This window comes from Oncorhynchus mykiss, chromosome 30 (genome assembly GCF_057628025.1).
Source record: "Oncorhynchus mykiss isolate SJ-2025 chromosome 30, ASM5762802v1, whole genome shotgun sequence".
Taxonomy (NCBI): Eukaryota; Metazoa; Chordata; class Actinopteri; order Salmoniformes; family Salmonidae; genus Oncorhynchus; species Oncorhynchus mykiss.
The window spans coordinates 7706340-7730000 of record NC_143051.1 but is presented as its reverse complement, the minus strand read 5'-3'; the positions used below and the strand labels follow the sequence as shown (position 1 = coordinate 7730000).

Below are 23661 nucleotides of genomic sequence, written 5' to 3'. Positions count from 1 at the left end.
TCCAAGATTAAACGTCGAAACATGATTATAAAAATAATCATTCACTTTGACTTTGAGAAGCGGGAACTAGAATACAACAATCCTTAACGTTACTGTAACATTATCTTGGCACCAGATACACACAGAGGAAGAGAAGAAAACAGAAGTACATTAGAAGTACTATATTGTCTTTAACGTTACCTTAACATTATCTAAATATTATCTTGGCACCAGTGCTTCTAATGTTTTCCCATCCTCTCCTGTGTACATCTGTTTATCTGTTGTGTGATGTAAGTGCCGATGTATTCCTCTCTCTGTGTGAAGCTCTTCTCTTCCTCTGTGTGTATCTGGGTCGCTGAGAGAGGAGATGGTCAACCTGGAAGTGTTGCTATATTTACATGACAAAGACAGCCATGCGTTGCTGCTCTGTATCAGAACGGTAGAATAGCCAATCGTTATGGGAAATGTAGAGATGTTGTATAACATTATAATTAATTGAGATGTTGTATAATATTAGAATTTCCTGCTGAGGTTTTTCTTCTGTTCACATTCAAAAATGAACATTTTGTAATTCTGTTGTGTGTGTTACCTACCTGGGCCTGTGGAGGCCAGGTTGTGTGTTACCTACCTGGTACTGTGGAGGCCAGGTTGTGTGTTACCTACCTGGTACTGTGGAGGCCAGTTTCTCAGACTCTCTGGGAGTTCTGAAGCTGACCAGGTCACTGGGAGGACTGCTGCCTCCCATGCTGACGCTCTGGACATGAACAATGTACTCTGTGTCCTCCTCCAAGTCCCACAATGCACAGGAGCGCGTGGTCGTGTTCACTTCCTGGATGTACCGCAGCATACGCACATCCTTCTTCTGTAACCAATGACAACAGGAGGGGTTAGGGTTAAGGTTAGGGCCGTAACACAAGGATACAGACCAGATATCAGATATCTAACCTGCCCTAGCCCACTGTCCTAGCCCACTGTCCTAGCCCACTGACCTAGCCCACTGTCCTAGCCCACTGTCCTAGCCCACTGTCCTATCCACAGTCCTATCCACTGTCCTAGCCCACTGTCCTAGCCCACTGTCCAAGCCCACTGTCCTATCCACTGTCCTAGCCCACTGACCTAGCCCACTGCCCTAGCCCACTGTCCTAGCCCGCTGACCTAGCCCGCTGTCCTAGCCCACTGCCCTAGCCCACTGTCCTGGTCCACTGTCCTAGCCCACTGTCCTAGCACACTGCCCTAGCCCACTGAGACAAAACCCACTGTCCTAGACCACTGCCCTAGCCCACTGATACAAATCCCACTGCCCTAGCCCACTGCCCTAGCCCACTGAGACAAAGCCCACTGCCCTAGCCCACTGTCTTGGTCCACTGATACAAAGCCCACTGCCCTAGCCCACTGAGACAAAGCCCACTGCCCTAGCCCACTGAGACAAAGCCCACTGCCCTAGCCCACTGAGACAAAGCCCACTGCCCTAGCCCACTGCCCTAGCACACTGCCCTAGCCCACTGAGACAAAGCCCACTGCCCTAGCCCACTGAGACAAATCCCACTGCCATTGCTCACTGAGACAAAGCCCACTACCCTAGCCCACTGTTTTGATCCACTGATACAAAGCCCACTGCCCTAGCCCACTGACTTGGCCCACTGAGACAAAGCCTAGGCATTAGCTCTGGGAGCAAACAAGAGTTTTCTGTATCTCAGATTCAGACAAGGTTGCTCATCACACAACTGTAGTTCAACTAACCAACTCCCTGACCCAACACGCACGCACGCACGCACACACACACACACACACACATACACTTCCCTACCTGTTGTGTGATGGCGAATCCGATGACGGGATCTCCCTCCAGTATCTCCCATGTGACTATGGCTGTGTTCGCCTCCAGCTCCCTGATCGTCACATTGAGAGGAGCCGACAGGGCTGAGTCTAGACACACACACACACACACACCACAGGAGAGGTGAGAAAGTGTCTAACACTGAGAAACACTGACAGAGCCAACGGGACAGAAGGTGAGAAGGGTCATGTGTCTTAACTTATGACATCACACAGCCTTTTGCTGGTAGTCCGGTGGGTCACCTTTAAAGAGTCCAGTGCAGTACTATGCATGTCCTGTACCTGGATACTGCTTTCTGTTGGGGAGAAGATGGGTGAGAGGGAGACTGCTTTCTGTTGGGGAGAAGATGGGTGAGAGGGAGACTGCTTTCTGTTGGGGAGAAGATGGGTGAGAGGGAGACTGCTTTCTGTTGGGGAGAAGATGGGTGAGAGGGAGAATGCTTTCTGTTGGGGAGAAGATGGGTGAGAGGGAGACTGCTTTCTGTTGGGGAGAAGATGGGTGAGAGGGAGACTGCTTTTTTGAAGGGGAGAAGATGGGTGAGAGGGAGACTGCTTTCTGTTGGGGAGAAGATGGGTGAGAGGGAGACTGATTTCTGTTGGGAGAAGATGGGTGAGAGGGAGACTGCTTTCTGTTGGGAGAAGATGGGTGAGAGGGAGACTGCTTTCTGTTGGGGAGAAGATGGGTGAGAGGGAGACTGCTTTTTTGGGGGGAGAAGATGGGTGAGAGGGAGACTGATTTCTGTTGGGAGAAGATGGGTGAGAGGGAGACTGCTTTCTGTTGGGGAGAAGATGGGTGAGAGGGAGACTGCTTTCTGTTGGGGAGAAGATGGGTGAGAGGGAGAATGCTTTCTGTTGGGGAGAAGATGGGTGAGAGGGAGACTGCTTTCTGTTGGGGAGAAGATGGGTGAGAGGGAGACTGCTTTTTTGAAGGGGAGAAGATGGGTGAGAGGGAGACTGCTTTCTGTTGGGGAGAAGATGGGTGAGAGGGAGACTGATTTCTGTTGGGAGAAGATGGGTGAGAGGGAGACTGCTTTCTGTTGGGAGAAGATGGGTGAGAGGGAGACTGCTTTCTGTTGGGGAGAAGATGGGTGAGAGGGAGACTGCTTTTTTGGGGGGAGAAGATGGGTGAGAGGGAGACTGCTTTCTGTTGGGGAGAAGATGGGTGAGAGGGAGACTGATTTCTGTTGGGAGAAGATGGGTGAGAGGGAGACTGCTTTCTGTTGGGAGAAGATGGGTGAGAGGGAGACTGCTTTCTGTTGGGGAGAAGATGGGCGAGAGGGAGACTGCTTTCTGTTGGGGAGAAGATGGGTGAGAGGGAGACTGCTTTTTTGGGGGGAGAAGATGGGTGAGAGGGAGACTGCTTTCTGTTGGGGAGAAGATGGGTGAGAGGGAGACTGCTTTCTGTTGGGAGAAGATGGGTGAGAGGGAGACTGCTTTCTGTTGGGAGAAGATGGGTGAGAGGGAGACTGCTTTCTGTTGGGGAGAAGATGGGCGAGAGGGAGACTGCTTTCTGTTGGGGAGAAGATGGGTGAGACGGAGACTGCTCAATTGTTTTGATTAGCATCCTCTTTTACTGTTGTCTGAGGAAAGAGGGAAACACTGATATCATTCTACACACACTTTCTCCTTCTCTCATTATGGGAGTGAGACACACACATGCCACACACACACACGCCACACACACACACGCCACACACACACACGTGCCAAACACACGCACACCACACACACGCGCGCCACGCACATACACGTGCCACACACACGCGCGCCACACACGCACACGTGCCACACACATACAAACCACACACATGCTGCACACACACACGCCACACACACACCACCCACGCCACACACACACACACGTGCCAAACACACGCGCACCACACACACGCGCGCCACACATGCATACGTGCCATACACACATACAAACCACACACATGCTGCACACACACACGCCACACACACACGCCACACAGACACACACACACCAGTCCTGTGCTGGATGTGGGTCGATAGTTTTTCTGTTATGTTAATTAATCTTGTCAGGAAGAGATCTAGCATTGGTTGATTTATTATCTGGGCTAGCCCCCACTCCTCAGTGAAGCTGGGTACTGTTCCGTTTTCATTGTCTTTATATAATGGATGAATGTTATTGTACAGTATGTTATTGTATTGTAAAGTGTTGTTCATGTTAGTAGAGACCCATAGACTTCCAGCAATTACACCAACACTACCTAGCATGAGCTTGTGAAACTACATCTAACTTCCTTCATACTGGAGACAGAGACATAAAAATAGCGTCTGACTCTGGGGAAGGAGATAAAGGAGTTCATCTGACTCTGGGGAAGGAGATAAAGGAGTTCATCTGACTCTGGGGAAGGAGATAAAGGAGTTCATCTGACTCTGGGGAAGGAGATAAAGGAGTTCATCTGACTCTGGGGAAGGAGATAAAGGAATTCATCTGACTCTGGGGAATGAGATAAAGGTGTTCACCTGACTCTGGGGAAGGAGATAAAGGAGTTCATCTGACTCTGGGGAAGGAGATAAAGGAGTTCGCCTGACTCTGGGGAAGGAGATAAAGGAATTAATCTGACTCTGGGGAAGGAGATAAAGGAATTCATCTGACTCTGGGGAATGAGATAAAGGAGTTCATCTGACTCTGGGGAATGAGATAAAGGAGTTCATCTGACTCTGGGGAAGGAGATAAAGGAGTTCACCTGACTCTGGGGAAGGAGATAAAGGAGTTCACCTGACTCTGGGGAAGGAGATAAAGGAGTTCACCTGACTCTGGGGAAGGAGATAAAGGAGTTAATCTGACTCTGGTGAAGGAGATAAAGGAGTTCATCTGACTCTGGGGAAGGAGATAAAGGAGTTCACCTGACTCTGGGGAAGGAGATAAAGGAGTTCACCTGACTCTGGGGAAGGAGATAAAGGAGTTCATCTGACTCTGGGGAAGGAGATAAATGAGTTAATCTGACTCTGGTGAAGGAGATAAAGGAGTTCATCTGACTCTGGTGAAGGAGATAAAGGAGTTCATCTGACTCTGGGGAAGGAGATAAAGGAGTTCACCTGACTCTGGTGAAGGAGATAAAGGAGTTCATCTGACTCTGGGGAAGGAGATAAAGGGCCTCATTTCCAAAATCCTGAAGTGGTCCTTTAAGAAGATTATACAGTACTCTCTCTCTCACTAGGTTACTCTCTGTCAGTGAGAATGTCTGACCCTGATATCTGCTGTCTGAGCCTGATATCTGCTGTCTCACCCTGATATCTGCTGTCTCACCCTGATATCTGCTGTCTGACCCTGATATCTGCTGTCTCACCCTGATATCTGCAGTCTAAGCCTGATATCTGCAGTCTAACCCTGGTATCTGCTGTCTAACCCTGATATCTGCTGTCTGACCCTGATATCTGCAGTCTAACCCTGATATCTGCAGTCTGACCCTGATATCTGCTGTCTGACCCTGATTCCTTCAGTCAAACTTTGATATTTGCTTTCTGGGCAGTGATATCTGCTGTCTGACCCTGGTATCTGCTGTCTGACCCCGGTATCTGCTGTCTGACCCTGATATCTTCTGTCTGACCCTGATATCTTCTGTCTAACCATGATATCTGCTGTCTGACCCTGATATCTGCTGTCTAACCCTGGTATCTGCTGTCTGACCCTGATATCTGCTTGTCTGACCTTGATATCCACTGTCTAACCCTGATATCGACTGTCTAATCCTGATATCTGCAGTCTAATACTGATATCTGTTGTCTAACCCTGATATCTGCAGTCTGACCCTGATATCTGCAGCCTGACCCTGATATCTGCTGTCTGACCCTGGTATCTGCAGTCTGGCCCTGGTATCTGCTGTCTAATCCTGGTATCTGCTGTCGCACCCTGATATCTCCTGTCAGACCCTGATATCTGCTGTCTGACCCTGATATCTGCTGTCTCACCCTGATATCTGCTGTCTCACCCTGAAATCTGCAGTCTAAGCCTGATATCTGCAGTCTAAGCCTGATATCTGCAGTCTAACCCTGGTATCTGCTGTCTAACCCTGATATCTGCTGTCTGATCCTGATATCTGCAGTCTAACCCTGATATCTGCAGTCTGACCCTGATATCTGCTGTCTGACCCCGATATCTGCAGTCTGACCCTGATACCTGCTGTCTGACCCATATATCTGCAGTCTAACTTTGATATTTGCTTTCTGGGCAGTGATATCTGCTGTCTGACCCTGGTATCTGCTGTCTGACCCCAGTATCTGCTGTCTGACCCTGATATCTTCTGTCTGACCCTGATATCTTCTGTCTAACCATGATATCTGCTGTCTGACCCTGGTATCTGCTGTCTTACCCCGGTATCTGCTGTCTGACCCTGATATCTGCTTGTCTGACCCTGATATCCGCTGTCTAACCCTGATATCGGCTGTCTAATCCTGATATCTGCTGTCTAACCCTGATATCTGCAGTCTGACCCTGATATCTGCAGTCTGACACTGATATCTGCTGTCTGACCCTGGTATCTGCTGTCTGACCCTGGTATCTGCTGTCTAATCCTGGTATCTGCTGTCTCACCCTGATATCTGCTGTCAGACCCTGATATCTGCTCTCTGACCCTGATATCTGCTGTCTCACCCTGATATCTGCTGTCTCACCCTGATATCTGCTGTCTCACCCTGATATCTGCAGTCTAAGCCTGATATCTGCAGTCTAAGCCTGATATCTGCAGTCTAACCCTGGTATCTGCTGTCTAACCCTGATATCTGCAGTCTAACCCTGATATCTGCAGTCTGACCCTGGTATCTGCTGTCTGACCCTGATATCTGCAGTCTAACTTTGATATTTGCTTTCTGGGCAATGATATCTGCTGTCTGACCCTGGTATCTGCTGTCTGACCCCGTTATCTGCTGTCTGACCCTGCTATCTTCTGTCTAACCATAATATCTGCTGTCTGACCCTGATATCTGCTGTCTAACCCTGATATCTGCAGTCTGACCCTGATATCTGCAGTCTGACCCTGATATCTGCAGTCTGACCCTGATATCTGCAGTCTGACCCTGGTATCTACTGTCTAATACTGGTATCTGCAGTCTAATCCTGATATCTGCTGTCTAATCCTGATATCTGCAGTCTGACCCTGGTATCTGCTGTCTAATCCTGATATCTGCTCTCTGACCCTGATATCTGCTTTCTGCTGATGTTTTCTCTTAGCTTGTTTTTGATCTGTTTAACTGTCCCCCCGACTGTGTGTCTGATGCTGATAACAACTCACACATCAGGGAGGCTGCACGGTTGATGGCCTCATTAAGGAGAGATGTTTCCTAGCCTCAGTGCTTCTTCACCTGCATTGCTTGCTGTTTGGGGTTTTAGGCTGGGTTTCTGTACAGCTGATGCAAGAAAGGCTTTATAAATACATTTGATTTGATTTTGATTTGATGTTGGAGGCACACACAGTCACACACCACACACAGTCACACAGTCGCACACAGTCACACACAGTCACACACCACACACAGTCACACAGTCGCACACAGGCACACAGTCGCACACAGTCACACAGTCTCACACACAGTCACACAGTCTCACACACAGTCGCACACAGTCACACAGTCTCACACACAGTCACAGTCTCACACACAGTCACACATAGTCTCACACACAGTCTCACACACAGTCACACAGTCATACACGGTCACACACAGTCACACAGTCACACACAGTCACACAGTCACACACAGTCACACAGTCACACACAGTCTCACACAGTCACACAGTCTCACACACAGTCACAGTCTCACACACAGTCACACACAGTCACACAGTCTCACACACAGTCACACACACAGTCTCACACACAGTCTCACACACAGTCACACACAGTCACACACAGTCACACAGTCTCACACACAGTCACACAGTCATACACGGTCACACACAGTCACACAGTCACACACAGTCACACAGTCACACACAGTCACACAGTCACACACAGTCACACAGTCATACAGTCACACAGTCACACACAGTCACCCATATAAGTGCTGATGAGGAAAGGCAGTATTTGAAGAGTATTGCGACACGGCCTTGGAACTATCGACCCTGTGGGTGAATCTCAATAGTCTACAGTGTCTTCCTCTCCTCAGTGCAAATGAAGGAAAGTTGACAAGGATATTAGGAAAGGAAACCACTTTGAGACAATGAGATACAGCCAGCCAGTGTCCTCAGAGTGCAATTGTTAGTGTCCTGTGTGTAATTATTATTTATTTATTTCACCTTTAACCAGGTAGGCTAGTTGAGAACAAGTTCTCATTTACAACTGCGACCTGGCCAAGATAAAGCATAGCAGTGCGACACAAACAACAACACAGATTTACACATGGGAATAAACAAGTGTACAGTCAATAACACAATAGAAAAAAAGAAAGTCTATATACAGTGTGTGCAAATGGCGTGAGGAGGTAGGCAATAAATAGACCATAGTAGCGAAGTAATTACAATTTAGCAAATTAACACTGGAGTGATAGATGAGCAGATGATGATGTGCAAGTAGAAATACTGGTGTGCAAAAGAGCAGAAAGGTAAATAAAAGCAAGATGGGAATGAGGTAGGAATATTGGGTGGGCTACTTACAGATGAGCTAGGTACAGCTGCAGCGATCGGTTAGCTGCTCAGATAGCTGATGTTTAAAGTTAGTGAGGGAAATATAGGTCTCCAGCTTCAGCGATTTTTGCAATTCGTTCCAGTCAGTGGCAGCAAAGAACTGGAAGGAAAGGCGGCCAAAGGGGGTGTTGGCTTTGGAGGTGTTGTTATCGTGACCAGTGAGATATACCTGCTGGAGAGCGTGCTACGAGTGGGTGTTGTTATCGTGACCAGTGATTTGTCTAGCCCAGCTGATTTGTACGGGTCCAGGTTTTGCAGTTCTTTCAGAACATCTGCTATCTGGATTTGGGTGAATGAGAAGCTGGGGAGGCTTGGGCAAGTAGCTGCAGGGGGTGTGGAGCTGTTGGCCGGGGTTGGGGTAGCCAGGCGGAAAGCATGGAGGGAGTACCGTGATTAATGAACAGTCCAGCAGGCATCAGCTATGGAGCCAAGTGATCATAGGGTCCGGTGAACAGAAATAGATGGAGCAGGGAAGCCGCGGGGTAGTCGTTACTACGCAGCGTTTAAAGTTAGCAGGCCGGGGCTAGTAGAAGCTTCTGCTCTGACGTCCGGTACAGACCGGTTGAGGGCGAGGATGGAGTGGTGGTACAGCGGGGCGCTGTGTTCGACAAGGGCCAGATGGCGAAAAAGGTATTGTAGCTGTTGTAATTTCGTTTGCTAGCCGGGAGATGCGCCTGGCTCGCGGCTAACTGGTGCTATCTTCGGGGCAGGGGAGTTAGCCACTATAGCCACTCGATAGCAGCTAGCTAACAGCGATGATCAGATGCAAAGGACCAGAGCTTACGGCAGGGATCAGGAGGATTAGTGGATTTTAGCAGTGTTGGGGCCGGGAGGTGGGCCTGACTCGGGGCTAGCTTCGGGGCTGGGTCACTCGGCGGCAGCTAGCTAACTGTGAAGATCAGGAGTAATGGTCCAGGGTTTACGTCAGGAATCCGGTGTTGTAGTGGAGGAAACAGTCCGATGCTGGCAGGCTGGCAAGTATTATCCAGGCTAAAAAAAATGGCTGGTGTCTGTGCAGAAGGTAAAGGCCGCTAGCAGTGGCTGACAATGACTAAATAGTTAGTAGCTAATTAGCTGGTTAGCTTCTGATGGCTAGCCTCTGATGGAGGTTCTGGCTATAAAAAATTGCGGATCCATACCACATTGGGTGAGACGGGTTACGGAAGGTATATTTAATTTAAAAATTGAAAAGAGATTGAAAATAAATTGAAATATATACCAAAAAAGACGAATAATACAAAAAGTACACGAGAAGACAACAAAAAAACGTCTGCACTTCTACGCCATCTTGGAAAAAGATGTGTGTGTGTCCTATGTGTGTGTGTGTGCATGTACAGTGCATTCGGGAAGTATGCAGACCCCTTCGCTTTTCCACATTTTGTTACGTTACAGCCTTACATACTGACCAGACCACTCGTGGGTGTGTGTCCAAATGCCCATAATGATTTTGTCCACGGACACCAGACACGGTCAGGACACGCATGTTGAAATATCAAAACAAACAGGTTGAAAAGCATTAAACATTTATGGCAATTTAGCTAGCTTGGTTGCTAGCTAATTTGTCCTGGGAAATATAAACATTGGGTTGTTATTTTACCTGAAATAAACAACGCCTCTACTCCGACAATTAATCCACAGATTAAAGGGTCAACCTAGTTAGTTTCTAGTAATCTCTCCTCCTTCAAGATTCTTCTTCTTCTGTGGACTTTATATGGCTGTTTGGAAACCAACTGTAATGTGTGTTACCACCACCAACTGGACTGGAGTGTTGACCTCAGTTCATCTTTCAATCACCCAAAACAATGAGGAGATGGGAAAGGGGGGGACTTGCAGCACTTCAAGCATCACAAATAGAACCAAGTTCAATTTTAGTGCCTGGCTTCACAGACGTTCGTTGACGCGTGCGAGCACTGTGGATGCAATGATTGAATAACATGTACATTTATTTTGCAACACTTTTGCAACACTCACGTGATGTGAGCAGTGGGGTCAGCATGTTATTCTAAAATGGATTAAATAAAAACATTTTCCTCATCAATACCCACAATACAATACCCCATAATGAAAAAGCAAATGTATTACAAATAAAAACAGAAATATCTTATTTTCATTTATATTCAGACCCTGTGCTATGAGACTCAAAAATTGAGCTCAGGTGCATCCTGTTTCCATTGATCATCTTTGAGATGTTTCTACAACTTCATTGGAGTCTACCTGTTGTAAAATTAGTTGACTGGAGATGACTTGGATAGGCACAAACCTGTCTATGTAAGGTTCCAAGCCATGAGGCGGGGTAGCAGGGTAGCCTAGTGGTTAGAGCGTTGGACTAGTAACCAAAAGGTTGCAAGTTCATATCCCCAAGCTGACAAGGTACAAATCTGTCGTTCTGCCCCTGAACAGGCAGTTAACCCCTAGGCCGTCATTGAAAATAAGAATTTGTTCTTAACTTGCCTAGTAAAATAAATAAAATGAGGTTGAAGGAATTGTCCGTAGAGCTCAGAGACAGGATTGTATTGAGGCACAGATCTGGGGAAGGCTACCAAAACATTTCTGCAGCATTGAAGGTCCCGAAGAACAGTGGCCTACACTTAAACGGAAGAAGTTTGGAACCACAAAGACTCAGGGAGGTGACCAAGAACCCGATGGTCACTCTGACAGAGCTCCAGAGTTCCTCTGTGGAGAAGGGAGAACCTTCCTAAAGGACAACCATCTCTGCAGCACTCCACCAATCAGGCATTTATTGTGGAGTGGCCAGACAGAAGCCACTCCTCTGCCTGAGTTTGCCAAAAGGCACCTAAAGGACTCTCAAACCACGAGAAACAAGATTATCTGGTCTGATGAAACCAAGACTCTTTGGCTCTTTGGCCTGAAGGCCAAGCGTCATATCTGGAGGAAACCTGGCACCATCCCTACGGTGAAGCATGGTGGTGGCAGCATCATGCTGTGGGGATATTTTTCAGCGGCAGGGACTGGGACATTAGTAAGGATCGAGGGAAAGATGAATGGAGCAAAGTAAAAAGAGATCCTTGATGAAAGTCTGCTCCAGAGCACTCAGGACCTTAAACTGGGGCGAAGGTTCACCTTCCATCAGGACAATGACCCTAAGCACACAGCCAAAACAACGCAGGAGTGGCTTTGGGACAAGTCTCTAAATGTCCTTGAGTGGCCCAGCCAGGGCCCGGACTTCAACTTGATCGAACAGAGAGAGACCTGAAAATAGCTGTGCAGCGATGCTCCCAATCCAACCTGACAGAGCTTGAGAGGATCTGCAGAGAAGAATGGGAGAAACTCCCCGAATACAGGTGTGCCAAGCTTGTAACGTCATACCCAAGAAGACTCAATGCTGTAATCGCAGCCAAAGCTTATGATTACTTATGTAAATGTGACATTTCTATTTTTTTATTTTCAATACATTTGCAAAAATTTCTAAAAATGTGTTTTTTGCTTTGTCATTGTGTGTAAATTGAATCAATAAATCAAATCAATTTTTAGAATAAGGCTGTAATGTAACAAAATGTGGAAAAAGTCACGAGGTTCTGAATTCTTTCCAAAGGCGTTGTGATATGTCTGGGATTGTTTGCCAAAACCAGCTCATTTATCAGTCTCTTGCTGACACAGCAGAACTAAGAGGTTAGAGAAAAAATCTCATCAACTGGTTCCCATCGTCTCACAGTGATGATAGATTACTTTACGGTTAATTACTGTCAACAACACTGTATGCCAAGGAATGCTCGAAGGACACACACACACACACACACACACACACACAGCTTAGACAATGTCTGGAATTTAGAATAATTTTCAAATTTTTTAGAATCCCAGTTTACTGCAATACCTTATAATTATCATGCATCATTTGAGAAGGAAGCTGTTAGCAGAGCATAGACTGCGTCGTGCAGAAGAACAGCCCTTAGCCGTGGTAGATTGGCCATATCGCAGTGCTTAATTATCTCACTGTTCTCACTGTCGACATTCGAATAAAATTGATCAGTGTTAAATCAAGTTGCCTCCTCGTTATTTATCCCGTTCCCCAGAAAGACCATCATGTAAAAGTGCTGTGATCCTACTATGTAATCATCATATCCTGCTACACTGATCCCAGACCTGCTCTCTCATTTGTACATAAAGCTTATGGAGAGGGCCGGTGGAGTAAGTAACTGATCTTGACACAGGTCTTGGTAGTAGTGGCTTGTGAACACGCCAAGTCTAGTCTAGTCGTCTCCATACTGAATTTGAATTGTGGGAAAGACAAATAAAATGTGATTTGATTTATTTTACTAGTTAAGTCAGTTAAGAACAAATTCTTATTTTCAATGACAGCCGAGGAACAGTGGGTTAACTGCCTGTTCAGGGGCAGAACGACAGATTTGTACCTTGTCAGCTCAGGGATTTGAACTTGCAACCTTTCGGATAGTAGTCCAACGCTCTAACCACTAGGCTATCCTGCCGAAGAGGCAATCGAATTTGACGTTCAGCATCACCACCTCCACTAGCTATTAGGCTTACTAGTGTAACGGATGTGAAATGGCTAGCTAGTTAGCGGTGGTGCGCGCACAGCCAGGGAGCGATGGGTAACGATGCTTCGAGGGTGACTGTTGATGTGTGCAGAGGGTCCCTGGTTCGCGCCCGGGGACGGACTAAAGTTATACTGTTACACTAGCTAGCAGCGATGCTAATCCCGCCAGTTCAGCATCACCACGTCCACTAGCTAAGAGGCTTACTAGCTAGCAGCGATGCTAATCCCGCCAGTTCAACATCACCACGTCCACTAGCTAATAGGTTTACTAGCTAGCAGCGATGCTAATCCCGCCAGTTCAACATCACCACGTCCACTAGCTAATAGGTTTACTAGCTAGCAGCGATGCTAATCCCGCCAGTTCAGCATCACCACGTCCACTAGCTAATAGGTTTACTAGCTAGCAGCGATGCTAATCCCACCAGTTCAACATCACCACGTCCACTAGCTAATAGGTTTACTAGCTAGCAGCTATGCTAATCCCGCCAGTTCAACATCACCACGTGCACTAGCTAATAGGCTTACTAGCTAGCAGCGATGCTAATCCCGCCAGTTCAACATCACCACGTCCACTAGCTAATAGGCTTACTAGCGAGTCAGAGCTGGGGAAGAGAAGGGCAGTGCGTCCACCAACAAAGTGCTCGGAGCAGTTGCAATTTGCAGTTCAAGAACAAGCCAACATAAAACCTGGCTTGTCATGCAGAAATCAATGTCGGGCTATACAACATGCAAAAAGGTGGGGAGCTTGGGTCTAGAAATTACTGGAGCGATTAAACTAGCAAAAGAGTGGGTGGAAAAGGTACCCAATTGTCATACTTGAGTAAAAGTATAGATACCTTAATAGAAAGTTACTTTAAGTAAAAGTCACCCAGTAAAATACTACTTGAGTAAGTCTAAAAGTATTTGGGTTTTAAATATACTTAAGTATCAAAAGTTAAAGTATAAATCATTTCAAATCCCCTACATTAAGCAAAGCAGACAGCAACATGTTCTTGTTTTTAAAATGTATGGATAGCCAGAGGCACAGTCCAACAGCTTTCTAGGCCCTTTACTTTTTTGCAATCTTTACTACTGACAAGCTTTGAGGACAGCCAGTGTGTCTATGCAGGCGGATGACTCAACACTATACATATCAGCTACTACAGCGACTGAAATGACTGCAAAAACTTTACAAAGAGCTGCAGTTAGTGTCAGAGTGGGCGGCAAGGAATAAGTTAGTCCTAAATATTTCTAAAAACTAAAAGCATTGTATTTGGGACAAATCATTCACTAAACCCTAAACCTCAACTAAATCTTGTAAGAAATAATGTGGAAATTGAGCAAGTTGAGGTGACCAAACTGTCATGGTCAAAACATATTGATATAACAGTAGCTAAGATGGGAGAGAAGTACGTCCATGATAAAGCGCTGCTCCCTTTTTCTGACAACACTGTCAACAAGGCAGGTCCTACAGGCCCTAGTTTCTACCTTCTGACAACACTGTCAACAAGGCAGGTCCTACAGGCCCTAGTTTCTACCTTCTGACAACACTGTCAACAAGGCAGGTCCTACAGGCCCTAGTTTCTACCTTCTGACAGCACTGTCAACAAGGCAGGTCCTACAGGCCCTAGTTTCTACCTTCTGACAACACTGTCAACAAGGCAGGTCCTACAGGCCCTAGTTTCTACCTTCTCACAGCACTGTCAACAAGGCAGGTCCTACAGGCCCTAGTTTCTACCTTCTGACAACACTGTCAACAAGGCAGGTCCTACAGGCCCTAGTTTCTACCTTCTCACAACACTGTCAACAAGGCAGGTCCTACAGGCCCTAGTTTCTACCTTCTGACAACACTGTCAACAAGGCAGGTCCTACAGGCCCTAGTTTCTACCTTCTGACAGCACTGTCAACAAGGCAGGTCCTACAGGCCCTAGTTTCTACCTTCTGACAACACTGTCAACAAGGCAGGTCCTACAGGCCCTAGTTTCTACCTTCTGACAACACTGTCAACAAGGCAGGTCCTACAGGCCCTAGTTTCTACCTTCTGACAACACTGTCAACAAGGCAGGTCCTACAGGCCCTAGTTTCTACCTTCTCACAGCACTGTCAACAAGGCAGGTCCTACAGGCCCTAGTTTCTACCTTCTGACAGCACTGTCACCAAGGCAGGCCCTATAGGCCCAAGTTTCTACCTTCTCACAGCACTGTCAACAAGGCAGGTCCTACAGGCCCTAGTTTCTACCTTCTGACAACACTGTCAACAAGGCAGGTCCTACAGGCCCTAGTTTCTACCTTCTCACAGCACTGTCAACAAGGCAGGTCCTACAGGCCCTAGTTTCTACCTTCTGACAACACTGTCAACAAGGCAGGTCCTACAGGCCCTAGTTTCTACCTTCTCACAGCACTGTCAACAAGGCAGGTCCTACAGGCCCTAGTTTCTACCTTCTGACAGCACTGTCAACAAGGCAGGTCCTACAGGCCCTAGTTTCTACCTTCTGACAACACTGTCAACAAGGCAGGTCCTACAGGCCCTAGTTTCTATCTTCTGACAGCACTGTCAACAAGGCAGGTCCTACAGGCCCTAGTTTCTACCTTCTGACAACACTGTCAACAAGGCAGGTCCTACAGGCCCTAGTTTCTACCTTCCGACAGCACTGTCAACAAGGCAGGTCCTACAGGCCCTAGTTTCTACCTTCTCACAGCACTGTCACCAAGGCAGGCCCTACAGGCCCAAGTTTCTACCTTCTCACAGCACTGTCACCAAGGCAGGCCTCACAGGCCCTAGTTTCTACCTTCTCACAGCACTGTCACCAAGGCAGGTCCTACAGGCCCTAGTTTCTACCTTCCGACAGCACTGTCAACAAGGCAGGTCCTACAGGCCCTAGTTTCTACCTTCTGACAACACTGTCAACAAGGCAGGTCCTACAGGCCCTAGTTTCTACCTTCTCACAGCACTGTCAACAAGGCAGGTCCTACAGGCCCTAGTTTCTATCTTCTCACAGCACTGTCACCAAGGCAGGTCCTACAGGCCCTAGTTTCTACCTTCCGACAGCACTGTTACCAAGGCAGGTCCTACAGGCCCAAGTTTTGTCACTGACCACATGTTCAGTCATGTGGTCAGGTGCCACAAAAAAGGACTTAGGAAAATTGCAATTGGTTCAGAACAGGGCAGCACGGCTGGCCCTTGAATGTACACAGAGAGCTAATATTAATAATATGCATGTCAATCTCTCCTGGCTCAAAGTGGAGGAGAGATTGACTTCGTCACTGCTTGTATTTATGAGAGGTATTGAATGCACCGAGAAGGTGCATTCAGAAGGGGCATTCAGAAGGGGCATTCAGAAGGGGCATTCAGAAGGGGCATTCAGAAGGGGCATTCAGAAGGTGCATTTAGAAGGTGCATTCAGAAGGGGCATTCAGAAGGGGCATTCAGAATTTAGAAGGTGCATTCAGAAGGTAGAGCAGCACATGTTGAATGCACCGAGCTGTCTGTCTAAACTACTGGCACACAGCTCAGACACCCATGCATATCCCACAAGACATGCCACAATAGGTCTCTTCACAGTCCCCAAGTCCAGAACAGACTATGGATGGCACACAGTACTACATAGAGCCATGACTACATGGAACTCTATTCCACAGTACTACATAGAGCCATGACTACATGGAACTCTATTCCACAGTACTACATAGAGCCATGACTACATGGAACTCTATTCCACAGTACTACATAGAGCCATGACTACATGGAACTCTATTCCACAGTACTACATAGAGCCATGACTACATGGAACTCTATTCCACAGTACTACATAGAGCCATGACTACATGGAACTCTATTCCACAGTACTACATAGAGCCATGACTACATGGAACTCTATTCCACAGTACTACATAGAGCCATGACTACATGGAACTCTATTCCACAGTACTACATAGAGCCATGACTACATGGAACTCTATTCCACAGTACTACATAGAGCCATGACTATCGGTACATGGAACTCTATTCCACATCAAGTAACTCATTCAAGCAGTAAAATTAGATTTAAAAAACAGATTAAAATACACCTTATGGAACAGCGGGAACTGTGAAGCACCACAAACATAAACACAGACACATGCATACACACACACGCGATAACATACACACTATACATACACATGGAGTTTGTACTGCATATATGTGGTAATGGTGGAGGAAGGGCCTGAGGGCACACAGTCTGTGAATGTATTGTAATGTTTTTAAAATGGTATAAACTGCCTTAATTTTGCTGGACCCCAGGAGGAGTAGCTGCTGTTTTGGCAGCAGCTAATAGAGATCCATAGTAAACACAAATACAAAAAAAAACACTCAGACATTATTTACAAAAGATGCATTTGTGTTTAGTGTTTCCGCCAGAATCAGAGGCAGTGCTTGAATTTGACATTTTTCCTGTCCTGCTAAGCATTCAAAACATAACGAGTACTTTTGGCTTTCAGGGAAAATGTATGGAGTAAATTTTTGTGAAGTAAAAGTAAAAGTTGCCAAAAAGATAAATAGTAAAGTAAAGTATAGATACCACCAAATAACTACTTAAGTAGTACTTTATATAATTTTTTACAGGGGCGGTTCCTCCTGCAGGCAGAGGGGGGTCGTTAGTGATTGAAGTCACCTGGGATCAGAGTATTTAAACTGTGTCACTAATCATCTCTCTCTCTCTCTCTCTCTCTGTCTCTCTCTCTCTCTCTCTCTCTCTGTGTCTGTCTCTCTGTCTCTCTCTATCTGTCTCTCTCTCTGTCTCTCTCTCTCTCTCTCTCTCTCTCTTTCTCTCTCTGTCTCTCTCTCTGTCTCTCTCTCTCTGTCTCTCTCTCTCTCTCTCTGTCTCTCTCTCTGTCTCTCTCTATCTGTCTCTCTCTCTGTCTCTCTCTATCTGTCTCTCTCTCTGTCTCTCTCTCTCTGTCTCTCTCTCTCTCTCTCTCTCTCTGTCTCTCTCTCTGTCTCTCTCTATCTGTCTCTCTCTCTGTCTCTCTCTATCTGTCTCTCTCTCTGTCTCTCTCTCTCTGTCTCTCTCTCTCTCTCTCTCTCTCTGTCTCTCTCTCTCTCTCTCTCTGTGTCTGTCTCTCTGTCTCTCTCTATCTGTCTCTCTCTCTGTCTCTCTCTCTCTGTCTCTCTCTCTCTCTCTCTCTGTCTCTCTCTCTGTCTCTCTCTCTCTCTCTCTCTCTCTCTGTCTCTCTCTCTGTCTCTCTCTATCTGTCTCTCTCTCTGTCTCTCTCTCTCTCTCTCTCTCTCTCTGCTCCTCCAGGTATGAACCTGTTTTGTTTGTCCTTTTGTAGTTTTACATAGTTTTCACTCAGCCATTCACACACACACCGATTCACGCATCCATGCACTTTACATACACCTTACATTATGATACTTCCACACCTTAATTATTTTTCTTAGTTTAAAGTTAATAGTTTTGTTTACAATAAAGAACATGTTTTAATTGGCCGATACCTGTTGTTCGCGTCCCCTCATTTTTTTGCCACAGGCTATGAGCCGGCCTGTGGCACTACTTCAGTAGTACTTTATATTATTTTTGACTAAAGTACTTTACACAGCCGGTTGAAAACATCCTCTGCATCAGACGTAGAAAAACTAAAAGAAGGAAGAGCCCTCTGAAGAAATGTTTTTAACACGCCTGAACCCAGGCACATTTGGTGGTAGCTAGCCTTGTAGACAAGGCTAAAGAGGACAGCCAGGTTAACACTCAAAATAAAATATAAAAAATATATATATATATATAATAGGCACGAACAGCCAGAGTCTTCAGAACAGCCTTGGAAGGAGGCTAAACATCACAGAACACATGCCCGCTCATGGCTTTGAGCAAGAAGTTGACACTCAGGAGATAAATGGACTTGACATGGCGAGAGGCATTGTGGGAGTTTTTGAAAAGTAAGGCAGGACATTTTTCATTTCCTTTACCTTTACAGAACCCGTTTGTAATGTGAATAAGTGATTCATGTTATCAGATAGGCAGGAGGCCAAATATATTCTCATATGTGTTCTGCTGTAGCCTACATTCATTTATTTTATTTGAAGTTATATTAAGATATTGTGATATCTGCTACACTGATGTTGTGAAAAGTATATGAAATTCAGCTCTTGTACGCCCCATAGCTAAGGATTTGTATATATTACGGGGGGGGGGGGGGGGGGGGGGTTCTCCGATATAGAAGACATTGCTGTACATTGATGTCTAGAAAATTAGGCTGTAAGAAAGTCAAACTTGTGTAACTGCCCCCGCAGCTATGATCAAGTATGTGGCCATACTGCAGTGACGTCTGAAATGCTTTGAATTAAATTGCAGCTTGGAGAGTGTTGTCCATTTCACCATGTCTCATAGGATTCATTTCACCACCATAGAGAGTATACTACTAGGAGACATTTCACCACCATAGAGAGTATACTACTAGGAGACATTTCACAACCATAGATAGTATACTACTAGGAGACATTTCACCACCATAGATAGTATACTACTAGGATACATTTCACCACCATAGATAGTATACTACTAGGAGACATTTCACCACCATAGAGAGTATACTACTAGGAGACATTTCACCACCATAGAGAGTATACTACTAGGAGACATTTCACCACCATAGATAGTATACTACTAGGAGACATTTCACCACCATAGAGAGTATACTACTAGGAGACATTTCACCACCATAGAGAGTATACTACTAGGAGACATTTCACCACCATAGATAGTATACTACTAGGAGACATTTCACAACCATAGATAGTATACTACTAGGAGACATTTCACCACCATAGATAGTATACTACTAGGAGACATTTCACAACCATAGATAGTATACTACTAGGAGATATTTCACCACTATAGATAATATGGTGGTAACCGAGTTTGGGAAACACTGGACTGGGTTGCCCCCTAACCCTAACCCTAACCCTAACCCTAACCCTAACCCCCCCCCCCCCCCCCTTGGGTTGTGCCGTGGCGGAGATCTTTGTGGGCAATACTCGGCCTTGTCTCAGGATGGTAAGTTGGTGGTTGAAGATATCCCTCTAGTGGTGTGGGGGCTGTGCTTTGTCAAAGTGGGTGGGGTTATATCCTGCCTGTTTGGCCCTGTCCGGGGGTGTCCTCGGATGGGGCCACAGTGTCTCCTGACCCCTCCTGTCTCAGCCTCCAGTATTTATGCTGCAGTAGTTTATGTGTCGTGGGGCTAGGGTCAGTTTGTTATATCTGGAGTACTTCTCCTGTCCTATTCGGTGTCCTGTGTGAATTTAAGTGTGCTCTCTCTCGGAGGACCTGAGCCCTAGGACCAAGCCTCAGGACTACCTGACATGATGACTCCTTGCTGTCCCCAGTCCACCTGGCCGTGCTGCTGCTCCAGTTTCAACTGTTCTGCCTTATTATTATTGGACCATGCTGGTCATTTATGAACATTTGAACATCTTGGCCATGTTCTGTTATAATCTCCACCCGGCACAGCCAGAAGAGGACTGGCCACCCCACATAGCCTGGTTCCTCTCTAGGTTTCTTCCTAGGTTTTGGCCTTTCTAGGGAGTTTTTTCCTAGCCACCGTGCTTCTACACCTGCATTGCTTGCTGTTTGGGGTTTTAGGCTGGGTTTCTGTACAGCACTTTGAGATATCAGCTGATGTACGTAGGGCTATATTTATTTATTTTATTTATTTTTTATTTCACCTTTATTTAACCAGGTAGGCTAGTTGAGAACACCTTTATTTAACCAGGTAGGCTAGTTGAGAACACCTTTATTTAACCGGGTAGGCTAGTTGAGAACACCTTTATTTAACCAGGTAGGCTAGTTGAGAACACCTTTATTTAACCAGGTAGGCTAGTTGAGAACACCTTTATTTAACCAGGTAGGCTAGTTGAGAACACCTTTATTTAACCAGGTAGGCTAGTTGAGAACAAGTTCTCATTTGCAACTGCGACCTGGCCAAGATAAAGCATAGCAGTGTGAACAGACAACACAGAGATACACATGGAGTAAACAATTAACAAGTCAATAACACAGTAGAAAAAAAGGAGAGTCTATATACATTGTGTGCAAAAGGCATGAGGAGGTAGGCGAATAGTTACAATTTTGCAGATTAACACTGGAGTGATAAATGATCAGATGGTCATGTACAGGTAGAGATATTCGTGTGCAAAACAGCAGAAAAGTAAATAAATAAAAACAGTATGGGGATGAGGTAGGTAAATTTGGGTGGGCTATTTACCGATAGACTATGTACAGCTGCAGCGATCGGTTAGCTGCTCAGATAGCAGATGTTTGAAGTTGGTGAGGGAGATAAAAGTCTCCAACTTCAGTGATTTTTGAAATTCGTTCCAGTCACAGGCAGCAGAGAACTGGAACGAAAGGCGGCCAAATGAGGTGTTGGCTTTAGGGATGATCAGTGAGATACACCTGCTGGAGCGCGTGCTACGGTGGGTGTTGCCATCGTGACCAGTGAACTGAGATAAGGCGGAGCTTTACCTAGCATGGACTTGTAGATGACCTGGAGCCAGTGGGTCTGGCAACAAATATGTAGCGATGGCCAGCCGACTAGAGCATACAGGTCGCAGTGGTGGGTGGTATAAGGTGCTTTAGTAACAAAACGGATGGCACTGTGATAAACTGCATCCAGTTTGCTGAGTAGAGTGTTGGAAGCTATTTTGTAGATGACATCGCCGAAGTCGAGGATCGGTAGGATAGTCAGTTTTTCTAGGGTAAGTTTGTCTGCGTGAGTGAAGGAGGCTTTGTTGCGGAATAGAAAGCCGACTAGATTTGATTTTAGATTGGAGATGTTTGATATGAGTCTGGAAGGAGAGTTTACAGTCTAGCCAGACACCTAGGTACTTATAGATGTCCACATATTCTAGGTCGGAACCATCCAGGGTGGTGATGCTAGTCGGGCATGCGGGTGCAGGCAGCGAACGGTTGAAAAGCATGCATTTGGTTTTACTAGCGTTTAAGAGCAGTTGGAGGCCACGGAAGGAGTGTTGTATGGCATTGAAGCTTGTTATATAAATACATTTGATTTGATTTGATTTGACTACACCAATCCATTCATACCTCTACAACCTGTACTCACAGCTCTCTCTCTCTCTTATATATATATATATATATATATATATATATATATATATATATATATATTACAAAGTGGTGTTTCTACAGAATCCCTAGACTAACCTACCATTCATTATATTAGACCAGTGGTTCCCAACCAGGGGACTAGGACCCCCGGGGTTACTTGGCCTGTCCACAGGGGGTTCTTGAGAAGGCTCATGAGACCATAGGCGTACTGGTAAAATGCACAAGAGGGGGTACTTCAGGGGTACTCCGGGCAGAGCTAAATTCAGTTGGTGATACAGTAACCGAAAAAGATTGTGAACCATCTCATCCTCTCATCAATAACCTATTAAATCAATAGCATATTCACACACAATTATTCTTACTGATTTAGCAGTATATGGATGTTCAATTTACATGCGTTTGTACGGGCATAGAACTGTCAGGTCATTGACTTGGTTGATTATCGATTGATAGATCCTATTCCGGATGCTATTATTAATCATATTAGCATCAACACATGTCAACTTACACTTACCACCGGCGGAAACGGATACCGTAAGCGAGCCCAACACGAGCAGTGGCAGTGTCGCCGCAGAGAAGCCTTGTTTCCCCATCCTTCAAGCAATTTTTTACATCCTGCCCGGCCAAACGAATATCCCATTTACTCGCGAAAGCCGGACCGACACCTCGGCTAGTGGGTTGCTTAGCATTCACCGCGCTAAGATCCTTTCCTCCCCCGCTCTCCTTTTCTTGTTCTCATTAAAAAAAAAATCGGTTACTGGCGGTGTAGCCTGAACTTGGTCGTTGGTTGCCGCAGAAACGCAACACCGGCGGTTTCAGCACCTGGGACAGGTCTGTGCGCTGCTTACGGTGGGGCACGGTCGGCACAGTCACTTGTTAGATGAACACACACCAACAAGAACAAAAAAAGGTCTTATTTGAAACGATTACCTCAGTAACGGGACAATTCCGTTGTCCTAAAATTCGTGACCACTGTTTGCTACCCTGTTTAACAAACGTTAGGCTATAGTATAAACAGTCGTTTAGGTTGTTTTTCTCTTGTTGCCATCTTTACCGAGGTGCGCTGGCTGAGGCTGCGCTGAGAGCCCCAGGGTTGCAGAATAAAACGTGCTGCTCCCGTCAGATGGACAAAAACCCACCCCGCTCATCCATATCTTTCTCTCTGTTTTTGTTTTCCTCTCTGTCTCTCTCACTCTCTCTCTCTCTCACTGTCTCTCTCTCTCTGAGAGGATAGTCCCAGGAGGCAACTGAGATGTGGAGCGCTTCCCGCTCTTCTTAACACCGCGCTCGGTTGTGCCTCTTTCTAATCTTTATCCAGAGATTATTAATAAAACGACACTCACCGTTTTTGTATTCTATTGTAAACGTGTATTATTAGCCCAAAGTAAGGATGCGAAATGTACGTTTGCTTATGGTTTAGTTTTGAATTCCACTCCCACCAGGTTGCCATTGAGTAATCTAAAGTCTACTCAATAAAACAATGACTGGTTTAAAAAACAAACCCAATGTTTCTGTTGTTGCTGCTATGTAGTCTGTGTGTAACGATTCTCGTCCTCGTCTAATGACGAGTATGAAAGATCGGACCAATATGCAGCGTGGTAC

The 23661-nt window shown here is 46.0% G+C and overlaps 1 protein-coding gene and 1 long non-coding RNA gene across 2 annotated transcripts in view; one reads left to right on the top strand and one right to left on the bottom strand.

Moving 5' to 3' along the window:
* The window catches only part of LOC149970189 (uncharacterized), a 363175-nt gene extending 342811 nt beyond the window's left edge, over positions 1 to 20364 (top strand). Inside the window, exon 3 of the long non-coding RNA XR_016493481.1 lies at positions 20260 to 20364. This is a non-coding gene — a long non-coding RNA (uncharacterized LOC149970189). The remainder of the gene's footprint in view (positions 1 to 20259) is intronic.
* Positions 1 to 23283, bottom strand: part of LOC110489363 (fibronectin type III domain-containing protein 5b-like) — a 35660-nt gene extending 12377 nt beyond the window's left edge. Inside the window, exons 1-3 of the mRNA XM_036971173.2 lie at positions 22574 to 23283; positions 1787 to 1905; positions 643 to 841 (exon numbers count right to left, since the gene is read on the bottom strand). Of these exons, the coding sequence (XP_036827068.1) occupies positions 643 to 841; positions 1787 to 1905; positions 22574 to 22652 (397 nt within the window). The 5' untranslated portion in view covers positions 22653 to 23283. The remainder of the gene's footprint in view (positions 1 to 642; positions 842 to 1786; positions 1906 to 22573) is intronic.
* Positions 23284 to 23661: the final 378 nt, after the last annotated feature.